This window comes from Lonchura striata, chromosome 13, assembly GCF_050655825.1.
Source record: "Lonchura striata isolate lonStrDom1 chromosome 13, ASM5065582v1, whole genome shotgun sequence".
In the NCBI taxonomy this organism is placed as follows: domain Eukaryota; kingdom Metazoa; phylum Chordata; class Aves; order Passeriformes; family Estrildidae; genus Lonchura; species Lonchura striata.
Genome location: NC_140715.1, coordinates 10168659 through 10191761, shown reverse-complemented (window position 1 = coordinate 10191761; position 23103 = coordinate 10168659). Strand labels below are relative to the sequence as shown.

Here is a 23103-nt window from a genome sequence, read left to right as displayed (position 1 = left end):
GGCCAATAGCTTGAAAAATATCTCTAAATACTCTATGTGTAAGTTTCTAATTTCTTGTTTTGTTAAGTTTCTAGTATGCCCTGAACCACACAGTGAAAACAATGAGTTTGGTTTGCAATCACCTCTCCAACATAAAAGCCTTGCTGACAAATATATCATCAGTGTCCAGAAAAGCCCAGAACTACTGAATGAACCTTCTAAAGGCCTCCTTGGAACAAAGTACAAACAAAAAGAACAGAAAGGATGTGCAGCCCTCACAGACCATCCTAACATTCTTCTGAAAGCTTGAACAGAGACAGGGGCTGCACACCAAACACCCCAAGGCAGATGCACGACAGCATCAGACACCAAACTTTCTGAACAAGAAGAAGAAAAAGGGATGGAGATTTGAAGAAGACTTTGTGCTTTGAGAAGAACTTCACAGGCAGATTAGGAACTTGGCATATTCTAGAAATGTTTGGTTAAATATTCTGACCTACACTCACACCAGATTCTCAAATTCCTTCAACCAACAGGCACAATGCTAATGAAATCTGTGCTCGAAAAATCACTCTGTTTTAGGATTGTAACAGCAGGAGAAGCTTCAAAAAAGAAAACAAAAAAGCAATAAGGGATCAAGCCACACCTGAACAAGAGTGTTTTCAGACAAAGCTGTTCCTACCAGACTCTGGTAGGAGTACCAGACTCTGGACTGATTGAAGAATGACACAAGTTCTTCTCCTAGGTAACAAGCGACAGGACAAGAGAAAATTACCTCAAACTGCACCAGAGGATGTTTAGTTTGGGTATTAGGAAAAATTTTTCATGGAAAGGGCTGTCAAGCATTGGAACAGACTGCTCAGGGTGGCATAAGTCACCATCCCTGGAAGTGTTCAAAAAAACCGTGTGGATAAAGCACTCAAGGACATGGATTAATGGTGAACATTTGGTGGTGCCGGGCTGATGGTTGGACATGTTCTTGGAAGTCTTTTCAAACCTTAACCATTCTGTGATTCTGTAAAAGTACTCAAGAGCATTTCCTTTAGGCTGAGGACCGCTCTGCCAGAGGGAAGACACTGATGTCTGCCATCACTCATCAGGGAAGTTTCTCCCACAGGTTTGACAGCAGAATTCCTGCAAGTACCCTGTGACCTATCTCGCTCTGCAGAACCACCAACACGTACAGATCACGATAATCTTCATTCCTCTCATACAAAAGTCATACATATAAGAGTGCCTTAGAATATAATTTCCTTTAAAAGCCTTACTGTACATATATCTTGGACAAAGGGTATCTAAAAATTATATACACAAGGTGTGCAGCAGGCACCCACAGATAAACAGGCTATACGAGTCATAGAAAGCAAGAGACACTAACACAAATTATAAAGCCAAAATGTTTTGTTAGCACTTTTGAGGGGCCCTACTTCCTTCAGATGAACCCCAACCTGCAGGGGCAAGTTAGATTAGGCAACAGCCTCTGACTTTGTGTAACTACACACAATAGATAGTGCATAACCATTATGCTTAAGCAGGACATTCAGATTCAACAATTCCACCAAGACTTACACATAAGAAATACTGGAAGCCACCAGCTGTGCTCATCAGTCCCACTCACTCTTGAGGTGGTCCTGGGCAGAGAAAGGAATTGGGCTCAATGATCCTTGTGGATCCCTTTCAATTTAGGATGTTTTTGGATTCTAATACAATTCTTCAAGCTCTCCAAGGTTAATTCGTAGCTCTTTCTCAGCTAGACTGAACTGCACTCACATGTCTTCATGTAAACTGGACAAGCACTGGGAATAGGTACACTTCATGTTTGAAAAGGCTGAGGCAGTGCTTTAGGATATCCACTCACTTGTATCCCATAACAGAACCACATTCCTGCTCACCGCTCCATTTCAATGAATCAGAATTGGAAATTACATGCAGGAGACAAACAAGGATGGTGGAACAGCTTTTTACCTTGTCATGTGTGACTCATTACACACAAACTCTCAACTTTCTGCAAACAATGCCAATATACATGAGCCATTGTCCACAGAGTTATTAGTGCACTGTAATTTCATCTTCTCTTTAATACATCCATGTTTTGGTGAGCAGACTTTACACTGGATGGAGGAATTTTTAGTCATGGCCCAAGAGCAGAGTGAAACATGTAGGAATAAGGGGCCAGTGTAGATATCTTAGAATAACCCTTGCAATTCTGTGCAGAGAACCAAAGAGCATCACTTGTCACAGACTCAAAACATCTGTATACTTCTGCTCTTACCAGGGGAGGCACTGGAACGTGGATACCCCATCTCTGGAAGTGTTAAAGGACAGGTTGGACAGGGCTTGGAGCAGCCTGATCTAGTGGAAGGTGTCCCAGTCCATGGCAGGGGGCTGGAAAAGGATGGTCTTAAAGACCCCTTCCAATCCAAACCATTCTGTGATTCTGTGACAGAGGTGAGAGACTCCACTACACAAGGTATCTGTATCAGCACAAGGAGAGGCTAAAGCCTGCCAACATTCTTCCCAGAGGGTGCCAAAATGTTTGACTTAGAGACACAGCTCCGAGTGACCCCTACAAACAAAAACTCCAGGGTCTGTCCTTACCAGGGAAAGCAGCAGCAACACAGTCCCAAGGACCCTCCACAGACCCATATTTAAAGAAGGTATTTCAGAAACCAACATGACCCCAAGCAGATTTCACAACACTGCTTCAAGCCAGTTACAAGGACACTTACAGGAGCAATGCCCATGACTTTACACTGCAATGATGGAAGCACCAAATACTCACTGAACCAGTGAAGAAGCCCTGATCATCCCTCAGCTGCCAGGGAGATCAGACACCACAAAGTCACAACTATTAATGGAGCAACTGTTTGCATGTTCCACCTACACCAGGTGATAAATAATGAATGTTCAGTCTAATTTATTTCTCAGAGTTTTTATTAAAAGTTTACTTTCTCTGGCATTTTGTTTTTGTGGGTTTGGTTTTAACTTCCTTTTATTTTTAAACAGCTGTGGTTCACAATGATCATCCAAAAATAATTAACAAATTATATACACCCACTCCAAGGCTACTTAAACATCACAATGTTTCCCTGTCTCCATCACAGTTTGTTTTAATTCTTTTACTCCTGCCCAGATTTTCCTTTCCAAAACTGTGCTCAACATCCTTACCCACAAAACAGGTTAATATGGACACAGACTCTAAAAATCAAAAAACTCGCCCATCCCAAAACATTCATGCTAATTTTCTCTATTTGTTTTATATTGCATTTTTTTTTTTTGAACAAGGAAACTTTGTTAGACATACTTTATGAAAAATCTGTTTGTCAATAGACACTTCAATAAACCAGTAAATGCAGTCAAAGCTAAAACAGTGCCCTGAAACCTGATTTATTTCACTGGAACCACAAATCTCTATTTGACTGAAGTCAACAGGCTTTACTGTTAAGAAGGCTGGAAAAAATATTTATTTCTGAGAACTACAGGCTAAGTTTCCTTGCAGGTATTCCAGCTAGATAATACCTGCAGAATAGCCAAACGAGATCCCTCCTCTGTGAACAAGGTACCTTGTCCAAGGCTTAGCATGCTCTTATTTGCGTCCCTGAGACATAAATAATCCAAAAATTAATATGAGCAACACCTTCAGGCTTGCTGATGAAAGCACAACAACAACAAACTCAAAAAAATGTTCAGACACAGGCAAAAAAATATTCCTAAGACAGATACTGAAATACATATAGCTGAATAATTACATCTGTTAACATTTGTTAAAACTGGTAGAAGTTCCAATATTGTATTTTGGTGCATTTGAAACAGATGAATTTTATTTTTTGTATTCAACTAATTTAGGGCTGATTTCAGCTTCAGAAAGTGTGTTGTAGTTAAGGCTCCAAATAGTAATAATGGGAATTATTTAGATACTGATATAGGCCAGGTTGTTGCGTACCTGTGGCCAAGAATTCAACTGTATGCCACAAGCACAGAACTGTGTCCACATGGCAATGAAAACATAAAATAACCAAACACCACTGATTTTTAAATAAGACTTTGTGAATTCCAAAACAATCCTGTGATCAGTCACCAATTAAAGATGCTGAGGTTAATTTCAATTATTCAGAGAAGAGATTTGACCCTGTTCAGTCTTGAGGAGGGGACACCATATTTTCTCTGCACTGGTTCCCCAGAATGTTTAGGAACATCCTGCCAACAACTACCGCCAACATGCACTGATAGGTATTTATCAGAACTTTTGGAATAAAAGACAAAATATATTTGTCAAAGAACATCACTCTTGGTCACCTCAGAAAACAAGGTACATACACAAAGTTTATGAAAATGAATTATCAAGCAGCATTTACTGAGGTAATACAAGAGTTTGCATGCTTGGCGTTTTTATTACAGGAAAACCACAGGTCTAATTGAGATGAAGACTCATGATACTACGTTGTGTTAAGAAGCAAAATAGGAGACAACTACCCACCTAAAGCACAAGACAAAATAGAGGAAAATCTAAGCACTAAAACTTCCTAACTCATCAAGCTGGCAGCTGAAGAGACGCTGTTTTCCCAAAGCTTTGAGGCTTGCCGGACAATCCTCCAGGATTTTCAATGCTGTATTTACCATGAGCTTAAATACATTAATTTAATGAGCAGCTGGGAAAAAAATGTGGTTTTGTTTTACCTTCAACTGAAAGCTATGTGGTAGGGAAGCATAGGAAGAAGAGACAAGGTTCATAACTGTTTCATTAAAAGGAATAAGAATTTCAACTTCAATAACACAGCAACTATAGTCTGCTTGTGAATAAGACTGAATCTTAAGAACTGCAGCAAGCACTATGATACTCAATGTGCCACTCCTCATGTACCTCTGTTCTGAACTTTGGTTTTAGTAGGTGGCTATAAAAAAGCTTTACAACACAGTTCATTTAAAGAGACTAATCTAATATTTAAGAAAACATCGCAAGTCTAGGTCTTTACTAGTCCTAGCAAGATGCTGATGGAATATGGTGTCAATAACATGCATGCACTCCCAGTCTTTCTCTGAAGTTGCAGGTACTCAACATTTCTGTTCATTAATCAATTTTTATGCACTTGATTTCTCAATCATATTAAACATAAATAAAATTCTAATTGTTGCCTTCACAGAACTACTTATAAATTATTCATATTACAAGGTTTTCTATTTTTCTAAGTGTAAAAGATAATTGCTGCCCTAGGAGTGCAGAAAGGCAATCTGCACGGGGTACACAGGGACCCATGAAGGAATTCATTAGCAATGAATTGCAGGCATGCCAATATGTGCTCCTAATCCTCTGGTTATCATCAGTGATAACTAATTTTTCCACTTTAAAGGTCTTTTCCAGCTTCCCAGCACAGTCACTTGCCAAGATCAGCTCAAGTCTCTGCATGGTGGGATGAAAGTCATGTAGTACTGGTCAGTGCATCTTTGATCGAAGTTTCAGGAGGTTATCTGGCAAAGACACCAAAGCACAAAGACATAGAGCAATCTCAAGGATTTTACAACAGTTGGCTGCTGCTCATCTTTGGTTTGAGCTCCAGAACTGGTAACTGCATGGCAAAGTCTTACAAAGTGTCACCTATAAAAAAAAGATCACAAAAAATTGGGAATGAAAGCGTAAGACAGAGGTTAGGTAGTAGAAAATTATGGCAGAAGTCAGGTGCCCATGACTCCTCTGTCCCTGTTTTAGAGGCCCACATACAAACAGTAAGGTGCTTTTATTAAATAGAAACCAGCATCTGAAACATCATTTAACACAACTGCAAGCATCTCCACTTTTGTGGTGACTTTACAATTCTAATTACTTTCAATGGCTATCCAAAGCCAACACCTTGACACAGTTACATTCCTAAAAGCTCACCTCAGACTCTAGAAACATTAGATTTCTACAATGGTTAATCCCATTTCACCTACTGAGTTTACAGAAAATTATTAAAAGGATGAAAAACCCCACTTCAAAATACCAGTTATTTCTGGAAACAAGAAGCAGATGTTCTCCTCTGTTTGGCTCAGCTGTGCTACAGTACAAGAGTGCCTTTGTTATGCTGTCAACAATCATTTATTTTATTTATTACAGCTATTTCATAATGCCTATCAATGTACTATTTGTGCATGATTTACATTCACACAGATCTATTTCTCTATATCTAAGCCATCAAGAAGCATCACATACATGCTTCCAAACAGCAGACCCTGTCACGACACAAATTAGGTTTTTTCCTCTTTCCACTAATAAAAAGGGAACAGGAAGAGAAAAAAGAATTAGTACTGCCAAATGAAGTCGAATTAACATTAATCAAGAATTACTGCAAAAAGACGAAGCTGGGAAAATACAAGAGCTGAGAGTATAAAAATAAACTCAAATTCTTTGAAGTCAAATAAAAGCAGAGCTTTCTGAGCCACGAAAGTAAATACTGTCTAGAACAAAGTCATGAAGAACTAAAAAGATACTATATTGGGAAGAGGTTCCATTAAAAATGGAAGAGAGTCTGCTCACAGGAGGGGAGAAGGAAAGACAAAGGAAAAGAAGCACAATCATCTGCTGCTTGGCCCTATCAACCACTGAGTCCTTATCTGTGGCAGCATGAACAACAGCCCTAAAGACCAACACCAGAGTCTTTGTATGGATCTGATAAGGAATTCTGAGCCTCAAAAAAATTTAAATATTTAATGAGAGCACACACATGGTGGCATAAGTATTCATCCTTCCCTTCTACTGCTTTGAACTAAAGATTTTCTCCTGTTAAAATATTTCCAAATTACTAATTCAATATACCCCACCTATGACAAGAAACACTGCATAGTAAATACCATATTCCCAAGCAAAAACTGGGGGATCTGCATGTATAAACACTCACAGATTTACCATCACATAGGCATCTGCATAACCTTGGGAGAAAAATGCATATATTAAAATATTAAACAAGTGTAAGAAATCCTATTGTTTAAGTAGAGGTATGATTTTTTTTAAGTATCCAACTACTGCCAGAGTTTCCTCCTCTGACAAGACAGAAGGGATGATTCGTTAGGATAATCTATCATCAAAACTAATATCTGAGAGATTACTCACAAACTCTGCACTTTCAGGCCACACCTGAGAGACAGGTACACAGATTTATTTCCAGTGTCAGCACAGGGGCACAGGCCACCAGGGAACCAGCAAGGCAGAGGTTTGACTAAAGCTCAAATCCCAGAGCAGCATCTGCTACATACACGGGCATCAGTCCACTAGGAAACATTCTGGAACTCTGCCCACATGAGAAGTCACTTCCATCTCATATGAACAATATGCACCTCCAGTGATGCACCAAAAGAGAGGAAAGGGAGTAAAATATTTGCCAGCCTTCAGTAGTTCCAAAATAGATTTTAAACAGAGTAACACAACAAGAATTACATAAAAATGTATGCATAATTAAATTTTTGCTACAATCCCTACAAATGCATCAAAATAATTCCCCCTGGCAAAATAAATTTAAGATTATTCAACTTCAGAACACATGAAATATCTGAGCAACAACAACTGAAAAAAAAAAATCAAGTGTGTACATGCCTAATATGCATAACTTATACACTTTAACAATTAGCAAACATTGGAATGTTACCATAACACTGAAAACTTGCCCTAACACAGATTTTTCTAAACAAAAATATTTGTAGTATCAGGAACTAAAACATTTACTTGAGCAAGATAGTGAGGTAAATTTCAAAATAAGTAAGTTACAACATTTTTTTACTATCTCCCTGCTTATTTGAGTAGGTAGATTTTGTTTTAATTTTCTTAGAAATTAAAACATTTTGTCAAGGAAAAAACCTACAATCAAAATCATATGGATAATTGTCCTACTTGTAAACAAAATCTGGCATGTGGAGTGTTTATCTGTGTTTTTCCAGAGGCTGCACAGATGACAGGAATGAAGCACCAGACCATGCTACTGATCAGCACAGCCCCAACCCTGTAATTTGTAATAGATACCCAGGTAAATTGCTCATATAAACTGCAGGATCAGAAAAAGAGAGGGGGCAGAAAAGGACTGCAAGCGATTGAAACTCTTGTGGATGAGCAGCTTTGACTTATCAAAAAATCCCAACGGTGGCTCGGGGAATTTGAGGGGGTTCCTGTACAAAAACACAGTCAAAGGGCACGAGCAGCCCCGAGCAGCTGATTTCGTGTGGGAGGAACTGATGATACCTTCCCACCAGAGTAGGAGGGGAGAAATGAAGCCACACACACGTTAGTGTGTGTACAAGTGGATACTTCAAGACAGGAGTCACCAGATTGTTCATCCTGTGCAGGGACACCCGAAATTTGGGTCTGATCCTAATGGCTGCGCTAAACAGGTTTTGGCTTCCCTGCCCCAAGTCTTGCAGCCTACAGAGGAAAGAGGACAAGTCAGGATGTTGAGAATAAATAAATTAAATAAATAAATGAATAAACAACATTGCAATTGTTTCCTCCAGTTCACTCATCACCCTATCCATCTGTCCTCACATCCTGGAGCAGACGTTGGGAAAATCTGTCAGGGGATTCCATGCTTTGTACCTGAGCAGGTAACACAGATCCAGACTGGAGACCCCCAGGTACACCCTGCTATCAAATCAGAGAAAAGCTTCTCTTTCTAAATGTATGTAAACAGAAGTATCCTAAGAAAACAAAAGTGACTTGACTGTATCTACTCAGCAACAGGGAGCAAGAACTGAGGACCCAATTCTGCCAAGTTTTAAGTACATGTTTAACTTTAATCACAAGTAGTCTCATTGTGCAGTGTCTCTAAAATTAGCCTGCCAAAACAGGACCAAATTAACAAGGGAATTTAGATTTTTTTAAATCATTTTTGCAGTACTATTACATAGCAATTTTTTTTTCCACAATTAAGATACATTGGCAAATCCAAACCTGCACACAACACTCATGTCACTCTCAATGGAAACCTACACAAATGCCCACAAATCCACAAGCAGTCACTGTGATATCTGACAGTTTAACACTACAAGGTTAAGCAAAATTATTATTTTAAGGTCATTTTAGCCAAAATAAGGTGACAACCATAAGGAATTCCATGATGGCTGCTGGGGGGAAAATTGGGGATGCCCAAGAGAAAAGAACAAAAAACCCTACAGAGCCACAGAGGTTGGTACAGCAGGCAGGAGCGGTGGAGAGCAGAGGTTCTGGGCCAAGCCAGATTACCTGCTCCCCACAGTCCAAGCCATGACGAGCCAGCACGGAATGCCAACTCCTGAATGACACTTCTGTGATGAACCCAGTTGCCCAACACTGCAAGCCACACTAGCTAAGGAATTTCGCTCACTGACGACTCCAGCTGAAAAGAAAGAAAGCTCTGAAGCAAGAGAGGAGTGCTAAAAGCAAGGAAAAACAAATGGATAGTGAGACTGCTTCATTATTAATTCAGAGACACAAAGAGGAATGTGCCAGATATCCCAAAGCAAGTAACCATTGGGACTGAACATCTGTATTTCACTCACTCAGCCAACTTGAAAGGGAAGCAGGAACTCTGTCCTGCTAGGATGAACTCCGGAGCAGCCTCTGAGCAGCTCTCTAAGTAGCCCTTCCATAATTAACTTATAAGGAAGACCAGGCAGGACATTCTGCTCTCCATGAAGTACCAAGGGAGAACAGATGTTTCCCAGTCTCCAAGGGAAAAACTCAAGAGTGTATCACTTCATAGCACTAATTCTTGAGCACATTAAAAAAAAAAAAAAAATCACAGCAAGGGAAACAAATGAAGGAAGGCAAAGGGTAAGTAAGCAAACAAACTCCAATCAGACCTTCAACAAATGCAAATGATATCAAACCTATTTCATTATTAGGTTAATGCTCCATGACATTACCATTCCCAAAAAATACATGGCTGATTACAGAGTAGCTTGTGGGGAAGGGACAGAGAAGGCAGTTAATTGGAAAATGCATTTTATTGTAGCTTACTAGCCTCACACATTTCTACACTCCCACTCACTGCAGAAACATCTTTATGAAGTCTGGGCAGCATAATTAGTTTGGTTTTGTTTAAATCTGCATCACTGTACAGGTAAGCAAAGCCTTTCAGCTCCCTAACTTTTCCCATAAGTTTTGCATCACTGAAATATGCATCATTTTACTTTTCGGCGATCTACTTCTCGTTGCTCATCTTCCTACAACTGGCCCGAAGTACTTCATGAAGCGCTTTGTGCCTGTACCCAGCGTGTTACTGGGCTTTAAACCACGGCTGGTCCCGAGAGGGCCAGCTCTGGAGAGAAATAAATAAATAACCGAGCTCCAGACAGAAGTTTGTGCGCCAGCCCGGTCTGTGTGCGCACCGCGGCTCCCGCGCTGTCGGAACACGGATTTACGCAAAGGAAAAGTGAGAAAGTAAATAAAGGGACCCGCTGGAAGGAGCCGGAGCCGCCTTACCTCCGGAGTGCGCTCCGCGGGCTTTTTCCGCAGCGCCTGTTTGATCCTGGGCTCCACCGGGGCGCTCATCCTCCAGCGCGGCGCCGCGGGAGCGGCTGGCGGGGCGCTGCCGCGGGGCGCGCCGCGACCGCACCGGCGCGGCCCGCCGGGGCTCCTGCCCGGGCTCCGCCGCCCTCCGGGCCCGCGGGGAACGCACCCCGAAACGTTCCCCGCGCCGCGGCCCGGGCGGGGAGCGGCCCGGGGGAGGCCGGGGCGGGCGCGGGGCCGGGCGCGGTGCCCGCCGCCGGGCTGGCTGCTCACCAGGCGGGCGGCGCTCGGGGCGCCTCGGGCTCAGCGGCGGCGGCGGCGCTCGGGGCGGGCGGCGGCGGCTCCCGGCGCGTTCCCGGGGCGGCCGGCGCCGCTCCCCATCGCGGCGCGAGCGCTCCGTGCGCGAAGTTACCGGCCCGAGCGGGACTCCCCGCGCGCTCGGCCCCCGCGGCTCCGCCCTCCGCGCCCGCACAAAGCGATGCGGACGGGCGAGTTGTTCCGCGGCGCGGCGCCAGAGGGTCCGGAGAGAAACCCCACGGCCGGGTACGAGCCCGCGTCTCCCCTGAACACGCCGAGAGTCGCCGCCCCCGCCTGGACCCCCCCCGCCCCGGTCACCCGCCGCGCATCCCCCGGTGTAGAAAAGCGCGAGAGCGGGCGCTTTAACCCAGAGAATCAGCAAGACGAGCGAGGGGCGGGGCGGGGAGTGGGCGGGGCCGTGACGGGCTCCGCCCCCGCGCGCCGGGCGCGAGCAGGGGCGGGGCCGGCGAAGGCTCGCGAGGGTTGGGAGCGGCCGGGCGCGTGCGCGGTGCGGGCCGCGCCGCCCTCAGGAGCCCGCGGCTGTGCGGGGAGCGGCGCGCCCCGCGCGGGGCGTTCTGCGCTAATCTCCCCGAGGGACGCCTGCTCTGCAGCCGTGGGGATCACTGTCCCTCAGCAGGCGGAACAGCAGCCCTGGCGGCATGGCGCCGCTCCCCCTGAGTTTGGCCGCGTTCCCCCTTTCCCTCCCTCTGCAGCTCAGGGAATGTTGATTCTCCTCCGTGATTCCTGAGCTGCTCCGAGCCTTTGCCTTCGGTCGCTTCTGGAGGGGCGGCCCCATCCTCGCCGTGTCCGCTGAGGCCTCTCGGGGATGGTCCCGGACTCGCCGGAGAGAGCTCGGCATTAAATACAAATAAGGAACACATTAGTAAGGAAAGTGCTACCACAGCTCCTGTGGGGTTTCACAAACTTCCCCGAGCCCTGCGTTGCTGGTCCTGACGGCCGCTCGGGGACAACAGGAAGCGGCCACATACCAAACACACATCGCAAGATTTTCCTTCCTGCTACAAGTCCGATTCTGTAAATTTATGAGATCAAAGCTTTGCAGGCATACAACTTGTGTTTGTCCTTTTGCTTTTTCCTCTTTCCTTCCTAATAACCAAGAGTGATTTTGTTCCTGCCCTTTCTCCAGCTACCCCTTCCCGTTCTCTTTATCACTTGCCCTTTATGGCACAATTACCTTTGTTGTGCTCAAGGACTTCATTGTCCCTTCCATGTTGTTTTATAATATTTCTACTGTTTTCTCCCCCCCCCCAAAAAAAAAAAAAATTGAGGAAATAAGACGTTTTCTCCAGTGTAGACTGTTCTGATGCTCTTCCTGGTATCACTGCAGGCACAACAACCATGGGATGGACAGCCAGGATCTAAAGAAAATCTACTCTTAACATCACATAACACAGAATATGAGATGCTCTCAAAACTGACAGGAAAGACACAGCTTTCAGTCTCATAATACCTATCAAAACTCATTTACGTTCTTTTTTTTTTTCTTCTCTTTGAATTTCTGTTGTAAGATTTCCAAATATCAGGTCTATTATTCTTTCAAAGGTCAGAAGTTTGTACTAGTTATTTGGCAGAACATGTTATCCTCTTTCAACTTCAGTACATAAAATATTGTTTCCAGTGGTGTGGGAATCTGCAGAGATTTCCTGCCAAGAACCAAGTGGAAAAGATTGAGAGAAAAAGTCCTCCTGAGTAACTAAGGAGAAGAAAAGAAGAAAAGAACTGAAGCATGAATCCTTCTCTGTTAGGAGATTCTTTTTTTCTTTTATTTTTCCTTTTTTTTTTTTGTTATAATCAGAGATGTAATAGCAAATCAAGCACTTTACCAGCTCAGTTTATTTTTAAAGATTGTGTAAAAATTAGTCAATACTCTCCAGGTGCAGGTGGCTGGAAAAAAAATCAACTAACAACTAGCAAGAAAACCCCAGATTTTGGTGAGATCTACGCAGTCAGAGTTCTCATGGATTTGAAATAATTTAAGCCCTATTGGTTTTTAGAAGAGAACTCATTTTCCCACCTATTCCAGCTGTTCAGCATTCCTACAATGAACATAACACAGAAGTAGACACTCACTGTGGGGATAGTTAGTACCCTAAAAATTCCTTTTTCTTTGGCACACACATTCCCATCCTGAACACCAGTCTACAGCCAGGCACAGGAGCAGTGAGGGAGTCCCAAGTATTCCATGGGAACCAAAGCTGCCATTCCAAATTAATTGCTTGGCTCACCTGACCCATGAAACAAGACTTCCCTCACTAAAAACTGCCTGAATTTGGGTAGGTAATGGCTCTAATAGCTGCAATTATTTCAGGGGCTATTTCAGCCATAGGGTTTATTTTCCCAGGTATCTGGAGAACAATGGAAACGAGTGTTATGATCCTTACTGCTTTACTGGTGTTGCAGCCAATGTCTCCACGTGGTAAAGCTTACATGGTTAAACACAATTAAAAGGCTTTCACAAGTGAGTAATTTCAGGGCTGGGATTAAGGGAAGTGGCCAAGCAGGATGCCTGCTGTCCGTGTAGAGGGAAAAATTTGCTTCCCCTTTATCTGGCTTGTATCTCTGCACGAGTAAAGCATCATCACTTACTGCAATGTTTTAAAATTGAAAATTAACAGTATCTGTATCATGTAAGAATCAGGGGTGCTTTGCTATTAATATGAATGAGTTGCAGTCCCAGGAGATTAGATGTTTCTGCTTCAAGCATCTGTGAATTTGGGAAGACCAGCTGAGTTAAGGAGTACATCTCCTCCCAGTATGTTCCCTCAATTGTTCTGCTTTGCTGACACTCCCAAAGATTCCTTTTAATGTAATGCCTTTTACCACCATGTGCACATCCCAGATTCCTAAGGGTAAAACTCAACTTCCTCACCTCTCTCACGGGGAAAGATTCATAATTATCATGCACACATTTTTAACTTTTATTTTTATGAATTCTTTGTATTTAGTGTACTGTGAGTTCTATTACAGCCTGGCAATTTCCTTCCTCTCATTCTCCTGTTAGGCAGTTGGGCTATTGGTTTTAATTTCTCAGCTTTGGTAAAAAAAAATCCCTTTGGACATTCATGCACATCTTTGGCAACAACTGCTAGCTAAGTGGTTAACATACCACAAAGAGGATACACAAATTAATTCTCTGCCTGACTAGAGGAAAACAAAATATTCTGGGATGCCCAATGGGCAGAACCTCTTCAGACAGAGGTACCTTATATACTTATTCTGATGAACTTCCTGAAAAACTGTGGAGGCAAAGAGATCATAGGAATTTTGTAAGAGTTCACCTTTTGCAGGAAAGTTACATTTTTGCAAATGGCACAACACTGCTCCGGTAGCTACATAAGAACGTTGATCTCTTGGCTATGACAGCATTTTGTAGCTCAAAATTTCCATTTCTAAAAGTAAAAGTGAAATACCAAATTAGTTTTGAGAAATCAAGAGCAAGAATGAAATGGTCCGAATACTGGAGCAACTTTTCCCCACTGTGCATATTTCCAGAGCTTCAGTTCAAAGGATAATGGTAAAAGTAGAAAAGAAGAAACAGAACTGTGAGATCATTATCTTTCTACTGTGTTATTATAATGTTAGTTTACTATTTAGTTTTTTAAAACTAAACCTCCATCTTTAATCTATTTAACTCAAGACTAACATGGCTTTCCTTCTAAAAAAAAAAAAAATCTAGTACAGATTTTTCCTGAAGAGTTTCATTCCACATACAGATTTGTCCTGAAGAGTAGAAGCCATGTAGTCATAAGCAATTGCAGATCTCCTTGTGACAGTCAGACATTTCTTTTTCAGCCTTTTTCTACAATGCAGAAACAAATGGGGAGCCTGACACCTTTTAAATGCAAGGATGGACCACCTTCTCTACTTACATTTTACCTTCAGTGGCAATCTTCCTTGCTTTTCATGTTCACTGTCACACATCTGTGATAGTCTCTATATGCTGAATGCTGATGTGAATAGACTGGGGATTGAAAGCTTTTAAGATTATGCAAAGAGAGGGAATGACAAGCCCCAGCTGCTCCCAAGAGCAGCCTGAGCCAGAGCTCAGCTGGAGGCAGTAATCATTTCCTAAGTTTTAATCCCAGTTGAAGGACACATCTCTCAGCTGAGGGCAATTTTTGGGGTGTTCACAGGGAAGGCTTCATGGAGGACAGGTGGAAATTCTGAAGTAACAGATATTTTGTACTTGACATGCACAGTGTGTTGGGAACATGTCACCCTGATCTTTGTGTCACATAATCCTTGGCCAGTGTTTATGGAGTCCTGGTTCTCAAGTCAGGAACAATCTGAAAAGGAAAAGTGAATTGGGGTATTTGCTATTCATTTACGAAGGTTTCTGTGAACACAAAGACAGGCATTGATGCACTCTCTGAAGGTTGCCAGTGAGGACAGTGAAAGCTGTTTGTGTTGAAAGAACACTGGCTAGCTGTGACGCTGACATGTATGTTCTCATCTTTCTCATTTCCTTCCTTGTCCATATGGGAAACAACAGGTGTGAAGGAGGACATTCCTCTCCCTTTCCACTGCTGAGTGACTTTAAAGGGTCCATCCAGGGCCTGCCACAACTCTGATGGGAGTTCTCAAGCCCTGGTGAATGTGAGTGAATGGTATGAGGAAAAAAAGGACTCCTGCCAAATCACTGGAGCATCCAAACTGCCACAGGCATGGTGTAAGTGTAGGACATTTTTAATAGTGTCTGACAGAATAAGAACTGAAAAATAAACCCACTCAAAATAGTTACAAAATAACATTTAGACCCCAGCTACTTTGCTCTAAGCCACGAGTTGGTGGCTTGCTACACACTCCACAATGGAACAACTCTGTCTGAAACAGGCTCTTGTATCAATTTTTTTGTGTGTCTTCTGCCACTTTATTTTTGCTACACACAACCTACAGATATGTGATTCTAGTCCCAGCACTTTGTTGACAAAACCCAAAAGAACATATGGACCTGTCTAGATATTGGAGGTATCCAGAAACAGTATACAGATATCCATACTCAAGCCTGAAAAAAATAAAGATGGGGGTGGTGGGGGAAAACCTGCCCTGACAGCAGGCAATCTGGAGTCTGGTGACTGCTTCATTTGCATGTTCTTTGTTGCTAAAATCAGGTTACAGCTTCAACTGAAAAATTTTCTTCATTTCTCGTCAGAAACATCATGCCAAAAACCATTAGAAAGTGGAAGGTGGGTAAAAGAATGGGTTGGGCACAGATTAAGATGAAGACCTAAGTAACAAAAAGAGCAATCAATCTTGGCATGGGAAACTCTCCAACAGTAATTTGGTATCAGTTATATTATTTCCATTAATTTTTCACAGATGTAAAAAGTTGTACAATTATAAACTTCAAGAAGATTTCACAAACAGTGAGGATTTTGTCTGTGACCTGTTATAACCCAGAGAGAACATGCAACGGGATTTGTATTTTTCTACTGAGTAGCTATTTTCAGAGGCAAAATGCCAAACACTTGCATAACTCAATGTGACCATTCTGTGTATCTGTGGCATTTGTTACTGGACAACACTTTGACCAACAATGTTGAGCTGGTAAAAGCACAGGGTATGCCTAGAGAGAGCAGCCAGTTTAAATATGATAAAAATTAGAGTAAATAGGATCTCAGTCCTTCCCCTTTTTTAGTAAATTGAGTAATTCCGAGCATGTGAAAAAATAATAAAAAACTTCTCTTCTGCCAAAGAACAGGCCAACGGTCTAGACTTTCTCTTAACTGGAAATCATCTAGATTAAGAAACTCTGAATAAATGCCTGACAGGCAATTTCACTGTTTTATGCAATCAAATACACTCTACTTATTTGTGAAATCCTACGAGAAATATTACAGCATTTGAATCGAGACCAAGGCTGGGAAAGACCTGCATTTCTTACCATTCTCTTGCTGCTAATGTTAGGATTCTTTGCAACCACGAGTTTTGCTATTGTAGCTTAGACTACAGTGACGATTCAGCCAGCATCAGATCAGCTTTCCATTGTTTGCAGACATTTGATGTGTTTGTAGGAAGATACATGTCTCTGTGTTTGTGGTTTTGTGCCTGTGTATAAACTATAATTTGATTACGAATAAATGTTGCACAGTTTAGTAGAATCAGTCCAGGTCTGAGAGCCAGGAATGCTCGGTGAAGTCATTGCAAAGTTATGAAGGCCAAAATTCCCTGTATCATCCTCTGGTTTTAGTCACTTTCAATGCTATCAGTCTCATTTTTTGATGAAGAGGGGATAAACAACTCCTGCTGACATGAGTTAGCAAGAGCTCAGTTCCTCCATGCTCTTAACTGGGTTGCCTCGCCTTGAAGGGCTCACTGTCAAGTGTAGTTGCTTTTATCATCTGTCTTTGCAGGATATCATGCATCCTTATAATTACTTATGATCTCTTCAAATTTTAGTGACCCTACAGAGCTAATGACATGTTTAGTTCCCCCATCCCAAGCACAACCACATGGATGAGATGATATCAGGAAACTCACTGAAACCATTACATCTCAGGCATGCGGAATTTCCAGAAAGTTCCTGTTTTCAGCATTCAGTTTTAGTCTTCAAATGCAGAAGCATACAGCCTGCTCACATGATGACAGCAGCATAACAGGACAAACTGTCTCCTGCAGACAAAATCCTAACTATTTTTAACTTTAGAAAGATCTGCAGATGACTCTTCTTCCACTCAATGTGGTTTTCCTCCCTTCCTTCTAGAGACCCTGCCCTTGGTAACATACAATAATTCTGTGTCAAGGGATATTGATTCCTAACAGTGTCCCAAGCCTGTGATGGCCCTTCCAACCACCCAGAAGCTCTCCTGTATCAGATAGCTGAGATGCTCCTGCTCAGACTTTCTTTTACCTTCATGCTTCAGAAAGTTGCTCCAGAGAGATGGCTGTCCTTCCTCAGCTGCAAGGGAGGGACACAAATGTGTACCCAGAGGAACAGCCACACCAGGGCAGAGCAGGAGCTGAAGGTACAGCATCAGACAGAGCCAGCAGAATTAGACTCCTCCTGGAAGACCTGCTTACTTGTCCATACACCAAACAGGGAGGAACCCTCACAGTAAACCCTATAATCCCACCCTGAGGGGCTGCAGCATTTCCCTGCTGGGATTTCAGCCAGGAGGGAAGGCTGTGCCCAAAGTACAGCAACTCCTGGAGTGCATGTAATCTGTGGGGAGGCTAAATGTGAAGGGAGAGGAACGTGTGACTTGATCCTGTGCTATTTCAGTAGATGGTTATACTGGTTGTTTTTTTAAATGCTAAAAGCACAACCAAACCTTGAATGAAAGGAAGCATTGTGTATGGAGCACAGGAAGAATTTCCTTTACTGTAACTTGTAAGGAGAAAAGGAAATAAAAGCAGAGCAGCAGTTAGATGAAGGTCAGATGATTGTATGAATCAGAGGGTGATGCAAGTTATCGAGTGCTCCGCCCAATAAAACAGATGTCACCAAGTACACAAATTCCACTTACCTATCACTGCTTACCTCCATGGAAATAGTCTTCTTCCTCAGAGAGAGAGGAATTAGTCTTTTTTAGGAAAATATTTATTAGGTAGGATAGCAGTGATGACATTAAGGCAGGTGCAATTTCTTAACATTTTTAGGCATTTCACCCCATGTAGGTGAAAGCTGAGACACAGGCACTGCTCAGTCCTAAACAATGAAGAGGTGATAGAGGCTGCTGTTGAGGTATTTCCAGAGCTGTGTCTGGAAATGTATTTTCAATTTCCATTAAAAAGGGAAACACAATGAAATTCCTGCAGTGGCCTGCTTGGCCTATAGGAAGCACACTGACTTCCAGAAAAACCCTGACACCAAAAACAATCTTGTCAAGGTAATACAATTGCTGCATATGAAGTGACTCCTCAAGTGGAACCTTTGACTTTTCTAGAAAGCTGAGTGGAGCTGCCCTCTAAGTGCCCTTACCTCCCCTCTGTGCATCAGGGATACTCTCAATGCCTTACCAGCACATTAAAAGCCATGGGTTGTACCAACAGATATCTCAATACCTTTTTGAGAAAAAAGTGACTTACTTTTTTTTCCAGAGCCTTTGCCAGTGGCAGACATTTCCCATGGCATCGGAACGGTTGGATTTCATCGCTACCAAAATTTGCAAAATTGCCTTTGCAGTAAAAGTGTTTTCTATAAATTATTACTGTAGTATTTGCTACTTTGTGAACCATCACTGGGTCTCATACTAGGAGGGTATTACAAAAGTGCTGTGCTTTTGAAGAAGGTACCAAGAGAAATTGAAGCAGTTTGTGGGTTTGCAGTTAAGGAGACCCTGAACAGGAACCACCCCACAGCTTTTTCCAGTTGTGGTCTAAAGTGTGCACACACATGGTAAAGAATCTGCAATCAACATTGGCAAGAAGAGTATTGCAGTAAGAAACTGAGAGCAGAGCTCTGCAGCACCTTGGGCCCAGGGTGAGAATCATGAGTAAAGCCACGTCCTGGGGTCTGGCAAGACTGTGAATGGAGACAGGTGTCAGGGACACCCCAAACCTGGAGGTGCAGTAATGGTGGTCCAGCAGATGAAGCTGTCAGTAACTTACACAATACCAATGTAACAGAATGGTTTGGGTTAGAAGGAACCTTTAGAGGTCATCTTCTTCGAGACCCCTGCCATGGGCAGGGACACCTTTCACTAGACCAGGTTGCTCAAAGCCCCATGCAACCTCACCTTGAACACCTCCAGGAACGGGGCAAGCACAGCTCTTCTGGGCATCTTGTGCCACCCTCACTGCAGAAAACGTCTTTTTTATATCTAACCTAAACTGACCCTCTTTTCATTTAAAACCACTTCGTTTAAACACCATGAGCAAGGAGGGGGTGAGGGTTCTGTTGCAGAGTGTTTCCCTCACTGAGATAATGAGACCACCACATGCTCCAGCAATGCTGCTCTGCTGCCTCTTTAGTTGACAGCCTAAACAGGAAATAGCCAAATCATGCCTAATGAGCTTTCATGCTTTGACTGTAAGTGATGAAGGCGAAGGACAGACACTTCTGATGGAAGACATTTCCTCCAAACCTGCCTCTGTTGTTCGCATCCTAAAGAAGTGGGAATTCACCCCATATTTCTGAGACTAATGACTTGCACTGGACAAACCCTGCATGGCCTCCAGCAGAGCCTGTGATTCCTGCACCGGAAGGAGGAGCTGCTGTAGAAGCTTGTGATCCAACAGGGTCAGCATCTTCCCAGCCAGCCAACCTGGGAAAAAAACCAGACAAGGAGGCGAAGGTCAACCTTAAAATATCTGAAAAGTTGTATTTAGGTTAAGGATTATTTTCCTCTGAAAAATGTGTGTCTGAATTCACAGCTGTGAAGAGCTGCAGTTGCCAGAAGCAATGATTCTTACCAGCCCAAGACAGAGCCCTTGATTTTAATACTAAATCAGATCAAGTCTACGGTTCTTTAAAAACTCTGTTTCATGGGAAGGGCCTGCTTTTCACTAACCTATAATTAAAGAAATAGTTTGGAGAGTTAAGCTGTATTTTGAAAAATAAATTCTCCTTCAAGCTGATGGCTTTTACAGCCTAACCAGCCTCAGAACAATGTCATGTGAAATGACAGAGATCAAGACCTTTAGTTAAACTGTACAAGAAAAACATCTTTGGAGAATAAAGTGCATGATCATTAATTATTGCAGCACAAGGAACACAGCTGTAATTTTTTTGTTTGCCCAGAATATCTCCCACAATTTTATGAGTCTTATTGTTAATACAAGAAAACAGAAGCCCTTATTTTTTCAGTCTTTTGGTAGTGATCAAAATTAGAAAAGATTTATAGTTACAGCTGCTATTAATATATCTACTCCTTGAAAATATGGTAGTTAATTTCTTAGGATTCAGTGCACTCAATAAGCTATTCAAAACTGTAATTGTTCATGGCTGTAATTTTGAAGTAATTATAGAAATAACTATAGAAGAAATGCTGAACACAGTCTTTCCAACACACTGAAGTTCTCCAAAGTGAAAAGCATCCCTGTTAGGAAAATCAAGCACATAATCCCACTGTTGCCCTCTGCCCTAAAGTCACTGTTTATAGACACCTTTGTAGCATAGGGACTTCTTGCCATTGTAACTCCAAAGGCCCCAAAGGAGGGTGTTTGCTCAGGAGACATACCACCAGTGGCCCTGTGTCAGCACTGGATGCCCCCAAGGGACTTGATGGGGTCCCCCTGCACAGACTTGGGCTTTGCTTCCAGGTGCCTTCACCACTGCACTCTGCTGGCTCCAGGCTGTTCATAAACCACTTTTCTTTCGGTGACATTAGTGAAAATATTCTAGAAATTAATCTGATTAGCCAAGAAAACTAAATTAATGAGCCTTTGGGGAGTAAGATGCTCATCTCTCAAGGAAATGTTCTCACACTTCTTCCTCAGCCCAGCTACATGCACTTCCGTAAGAAACACTGTCTTAATTTTCAATGCCACTTTAAGGAAAATGTTTTCCATTAAGAACCTAGGACAAACTCCGTCTTCAGCTTTCCCACCTGGCTCCAGCACTGCCACCAGTGACACATTCACGTGTCCCAGAGCTGCAACTTCAGCCCATCCTGCTCGTGCAGGAAATAACGAGGAGAGCAGCATTGGTTGCGATTGCTCCAGCACAGCAGAGCCACCCACACATGATCTGCACAACCCCCCATTCCTCCTGAGTGCTTTTCCATAAGAAAACAGCAGGGCCTGTCCAACCACTGGAATCAAAGCTTATCTTAAGGAGTTAACAAAGAAGGAAAAACAAGTTCTAGATTAGACACTCTGGTTAGTGCTAGAAACTGAACAACGGGAGCAGGCAAAAGCACGGTGGTCGGAGAGTTTCACTCTATCAGAATTTTAGAAAGCACAGAACAGATGAAAGAAAGCTCCAAACCAAAACCACCAGCAATTAAACAATGTCTTTATGGGCTAAAAGGCAGCGGCCCGGGGATGGCCCTGATCTCTGGCACTGCGGCACCACAGGGCTCCCGTGCTGCCCTGTGACTTGTGCCAGAGAAGGGGCTCCCTCCAGTTCAAACAAGTTCTGTTTTTTTAAAGTGAAAAAGATGCGCCAGAGCAGGACACTTCCATACTGCCACCCCTCGTTCTTCCTTAAGATTTTTCTTGGCCTATAATTTCATTTCTGGGAAGCTTTATCTAGAGAAAAACTGTTACCAAGGGGCTGGGTTGCAGGTCCTTAAGGCAAACACCAAACTGAAAGCACGAAGGTGCAGTGAGAGCTGAACCACGGCACAAGTCCGCAGCAGCACTCGGACTGGGCGCTCCTCCCGCGGCCGGGGGCCTGGCCAAAGCGGGGGCACAGGCAGAGCAGCTGTGTCACAAGAAAAAGGCATCCGCTTATCGCCCGTGCTGCTTCGGAAATCGGGGACGCGCCTGCGGCCCAAACACTTCCTCTGGGATGTTGCAATGAGGGCCGCTGGCCGGGCCGGCACGGCTCCTCCGCGCGGCCCGGCGGCACTGAGCACCCGGACAGCCGCCTGGCTGTACCGCGGGGCTCCGAGAGGGAGCTCTGGGCAAAGCCGGCCGTGGAACAAAGCGAGCCCTCCGCCCAGCGCGCCCGGCAGGAAGCAGCCCCGCGGCCGGGCTCGCCCCGCCAACCCCCGGGCCGGTTGTTCCACCCGCAGCGCACCGCGGCACTGCCTGGGTGCCGAGGGGATCCGGGCACGGACTGCCCTGCCCGCAGCTGCGGCCAGCCGGGCACGGCTCGACCCAGCGCGGCTTGGAGCAGCAGCGCGGGGCCGGGGCGGCGCCCGGGCTGGCCTGGGCTGCGGCGCGCTGAGGGAAGGCGGGCCCGGGCCGCCGTGAGGGCAGCCGGACGCGGCTGTGCCTCACCGCCATGCGCTCCCCAGTGCTTTGGGCAGCCTCTCCTTATCACCGACATCCCAAACCGCCCGACCAGCTGCCTGCTTCACCTGCCTTTACTCCTGCTCCTTCTTGTGCCGTCACCACCGGCCACAGGCGTTAGGAGTTCTCTGGGCCCTGCTGCAGCTGGTTCCCTGGAGCTCAGGCACTGATCCCCACCCTCGGAGCAGAAGTCTTAAGCTCTAGCTGGGAACAAACAGCTGGAACACACAGAGGTTTAGAAATCAAATTCTGCCGCTGTACAAATATTTTTGGTAATGAAAATAAATACATGGGAGTAACGTGCTTCCTGCTATGCTTCTAGGAGGAGACGAGCTGCCAGAGAGCCTGGGAAGACCCAAGCGGGTGACATGTAGGTGACAGCTCACAAGAAGCTGTTCATTTCCAGAGGCCACACAACTGCCCAGCCTTGCAGGCCAGCAGGTGCTGAGGCAGAAAACGCTGCCCAGCAGCAGTCCCTCGGTGGAAGGAGAATCACAGCACCTCTCCTACACATAAAC

At 44.0% G+C, this 23103-nt stretch overlaps 1 protein-coding gene and 1 long non-coding RNA gene across 12 annotated transcripts in view; both read right to left on the bottom strand.

The window, feature by feature from the left end:
• The window catches only part of RAPGEF6 (Rap guanine nucleotide exchange factor 6), a 126777-nt gene extending 107747 nt beyond the window's left edge, over positions 1–19030 (bottom strand). For 9 of the 11 annotated variants that reach the window (XM_085591228.1, XM_085591231.1, XM_085591230.1 and 6 more), the window contains exon 1: positions 18773–19029. In XM_085591228.1, coding sequence (XP_085447354.1) covers positions 18773–18922 — 150 coding nt within the window. In that variant the 5' untranslated portion in view covers positions 18923–19029. Of the gene's footprint in view, positions 1–10399; positions 10551–18772 lie in introns of those variants that run through there. The other 2 variants (XM_085591232.1, XM_021549533.3) reach the window with 2 other exon arrangements.
• A 713-nt stretch (positions 19031–19743) lies between these two features.
• On the bottom strand, positions 19744–22791 carry LOC146766172 (uncharacterized). Its single transcript, XR_014958303.1, has 2 exons — positions 22658–22791; positions 19744–19950 (listed from the first exon to the last, which is right to left on the bottom strand). It is a non-coding gene; the product is annotated as an uncharacterized LOC146766172 (long non-coding RNA).
• Positions 22792–23103: the final 312 nt, after the last annotated feature.